Source organism: Helobdella robusta, assembly GCF_000326865.2.
Source record: "Helobdella robusta unplaced genomic scaffold HELROscaffold_3, whole genome shotgun sequence".
Lineage (NCBI taxonomy): Eukaryota > Metazoa > Annelida > Clitellata > Rhynchobdellida > Glossiphoniidae > Helobdella > Helobdella robusta.
This window is the reverse complement of record NW_008704501.1, coordinates 8,501,061-8,503,768: the sequence shown is the minus strand read 5'-3', so window position 1 is coordinate 8,503,768 and position 2,708 is coordinate 8,501,061. Positions and strand designations below refer to the sequence as shown.

The 2,708-nt window shown below is 38.1% G+C and overlaps 2 protein-coding genes across 2 annotated transcripts in view; one reads left to right on the top strand and one right to left on the bottom strand.

The window, feature by feature from the left end:
* HELRODRAFT_188796 (hypothetical protein) overlaps window positions 1-1,835 on the top strand; it is a gene marked incomplete at its 3' end in the record, with an annotated part of 9,089 nt that extends 7,254 nt beyond the window's left edge. Inside the window, exons 12-14 of the mRNA XM_009021814.1 lie at window positions 313-654; window positions 1,034-1,228; window positions 1,759-1,835. Coding sequence (XP_009020062.1) covers window positions 313-654; window positions 1,034-1,228; window positions 1,759-1,835 — 614 coding nt within the window. The remainder of the gene's footprint in view (window positions 1-312; window positions 655-1,033; window positions 1,229-1,758) is intronic.
* An 812-nt stretch (window positions 1,836-2,647) lies between these two features.
* HELRODRAFT_106804 (hypothetical protein) overlaps window positions 2,648-2,708 on the bottom strand; it is a 3,832-nt gene continuing 3,771 nt past the window's right edge. The window contains exon 9 of the mRNA XM_009021813.1: window positions 2,648-2,708. The gene's annotated coding sequence lies outside the window, so the exon portion shown is untranslated.

Below are 2,708 nucleotides of genomic sequence, written 5' to 3'. Positions count from 1 at the left end.
TGTGTGTGTGTGTGTGTGTGTGTGTGTGAGTGTGTGTGTGTGTGTGTGTGTGTGTATGGGTGTGTGTGTGTGTGTGTGTGTGTGTGTGTGTGTGTGTGTGTGTGTGTGTGTGTGTGTGTGTAAGCCACATATAGAACATTACAGCAAAGCAAACTTTTACTAAATTTGATCTCTTTGTATTTTATCCTGCTGGTGAGTGCAGCTGAGAATCGGAAGAAGCCCTAACCCCGCTGGGCCATCGAGTCATCGTTAAGCATCAACAGCCGTTATTTATATGCTAATGTTTTAAACTACCACACATAAAACAAACAGAGGAAGACCTGAAGATCAGAATCGAGCCCGCCAGTCTACACCACGGCGACCTCATAAACGTCAGCTGCTCGGTCAGTATCTACCTAGACGGGAGATATTACATGGGAGCGGTGCAACTGGGCATCATGAACGGGGGAAAATGTATTGGAGGCCAAGAATGGGGTACAAACACGGATGTAAACTTGTACACATTAAGAGCAAACCAAGTCTACTACGCCAATATCAGCAACCCGACATACACCTGTGCCTTCTTTGCCGAGGGCAAGCAGCTAAGCTATCTTGGCAATAAGCTTTATGATATCAAAGTTGTTGGCACAGAGGAGATAAACGCCTCTGTATACGGTTAGATGAATGTGTGCGTGTTTAGTGTGTGCGTGTGTGCGTGCGTGTGTGTGCGCGTGTGTGTATGTGCGCGTGTGTGTATGTGCGTGCGTGCGTGTGTGTTATAATATTTTTGGACATGTGTGTAACAAAATTTGATTAAAACAACATTAAAACTATCGCCCGGCACTGAGAATACCTACCTTAATTTTCCTTCAAATATCAAATCATAAAGCTATTTTATCCATCCCGAAGCAGAACTCGGTGTGAACGCTAACATAACGATGTGATAGGAGACTAGCGTCACATCCAATTGTCTCATTCTGTAATAATATTCTCCATTTATTCAAATTCAACTTTAATTGAAAAAAAACAAAACAAAAACGTCCTCTTGACCCAGAAACAGCCGAAAGCATACCACCAACGACACCGACAACCACCACAGTTCCTATCTCGACAGCGGGAAAAACCACAAAAAAAATTGAAGCAGTGACCAAAGGAGCAAAAATGCTTGTTTTACTTGTGGCGGTATGCATCATCGGCGGCGGGTTGGTCTTCATGTATACCAGGGCTGATAAAAAGCAAACTCCCGAAGGTTTGATTTTTTTATCATTTTGCTAGTGGTTTCTCACTTTTCGTCTAGCATTTTCTTACTATTCTATTGCCACTGTTTTGGATAACTTTATTTGGCTATTATCATAGCAAATTATTATGACGACGAAGACGATGAGGATGATAAAGTCATTGTTTAGAAATGAATCTGTTGAATTTAGCTTTGCATATTTTTTTCAGATCCCGAAAAGATAAACTCATCTAAAAGTTATTATCATTAGTAGTAGCAGTAGTATCCACATTAGTAGTAGCAGTAGTAGCAGTATTAGTAGTAGTAGTAGTCAGTGGCGTCACTAGGGGGGTGCGGTGGGTGCGGACCGCACCGGGTGAGACCCTCACAGGGGGTGACACCAAAATATCACTGTATATGTTTTTATGTCCCTCCATGAAATTATTCTTATCATTAATTCAGCCTAACCCAGAAATGTGTTATGAATAAAATTTTTTTCGTTCAAATCATTTTTGTATTCGACGTTTATACCATTTTTTTTATTATTATTCTTTAAAAATCAGGATCTGACAGACGCAGAAACTGTAACCATTCAAAATCGACATCCGAATTATTAAGCGCTGCGGCCGAGCACATTTAACTTGTTCGTGTTTATAAATTTTGCTAAGAATGCTGTATGCCTATGGGGTGTCATGAGAGGCGTGACACCATGAGTTACCGCACCGGGTGACACCAACCCTAGTGACGCCACTGGTAGTAGTAGCAGTATTAGTAGTAGTGGTAGTAGTAGTAGTAGTAGTAGTAGTAGTAGAAGTAAAAGTATTTTTACTATTTTCATTATTCTTCATACTATTCAGAGTCGGAAAAGAAAAAAATCGAAAAATCGAAAACGAGCCTGGCGTCCAAAATAAAATCGAAAGCGAGCCTGGCGTCCAAATTAAAATCGAAAGTTTCGAAATCGAAACTGGCCTCCAAATCGAACCTCTCTTTCAGTAAAGAATTATTATGCATAATTAATGAATAATAATATTATTATTATTCTAATTTTATTAATTTCATTAGCCTGTTAATGACACTGTTGCATTTTATTTTTTTCTTTTTCAGAGAAAAAAAAATCCAAAATAGAAAGTAAAACTGGATTTTAGATTTAAAAATTCATTCGTTCATTCATTCATTCACTTTGGATTCAAAATATTTAACCATAAATTCACTACACATTCCTCCATTCGTTAGTTTCTCCAAACATTGAGCCATGATTCATTCACTCACATAGACATTCATCCATCCATCCATTCATTCATTTATTCCTTCATTCATTTATTAACCCATTAATTCATTCCCTCATTCATTTCTTCACTCATTCAGTCATTCATCCATACATGCAAATTTCGTATTAACTTGCCTACAATAATATCATAAGCAAACGCCGACACAACCGAGTTTCTCTCAACATTCAAATAACAAACTCAATTTATTGTCATTAATTCATTTAATAATATCAAAATTCTTTTTT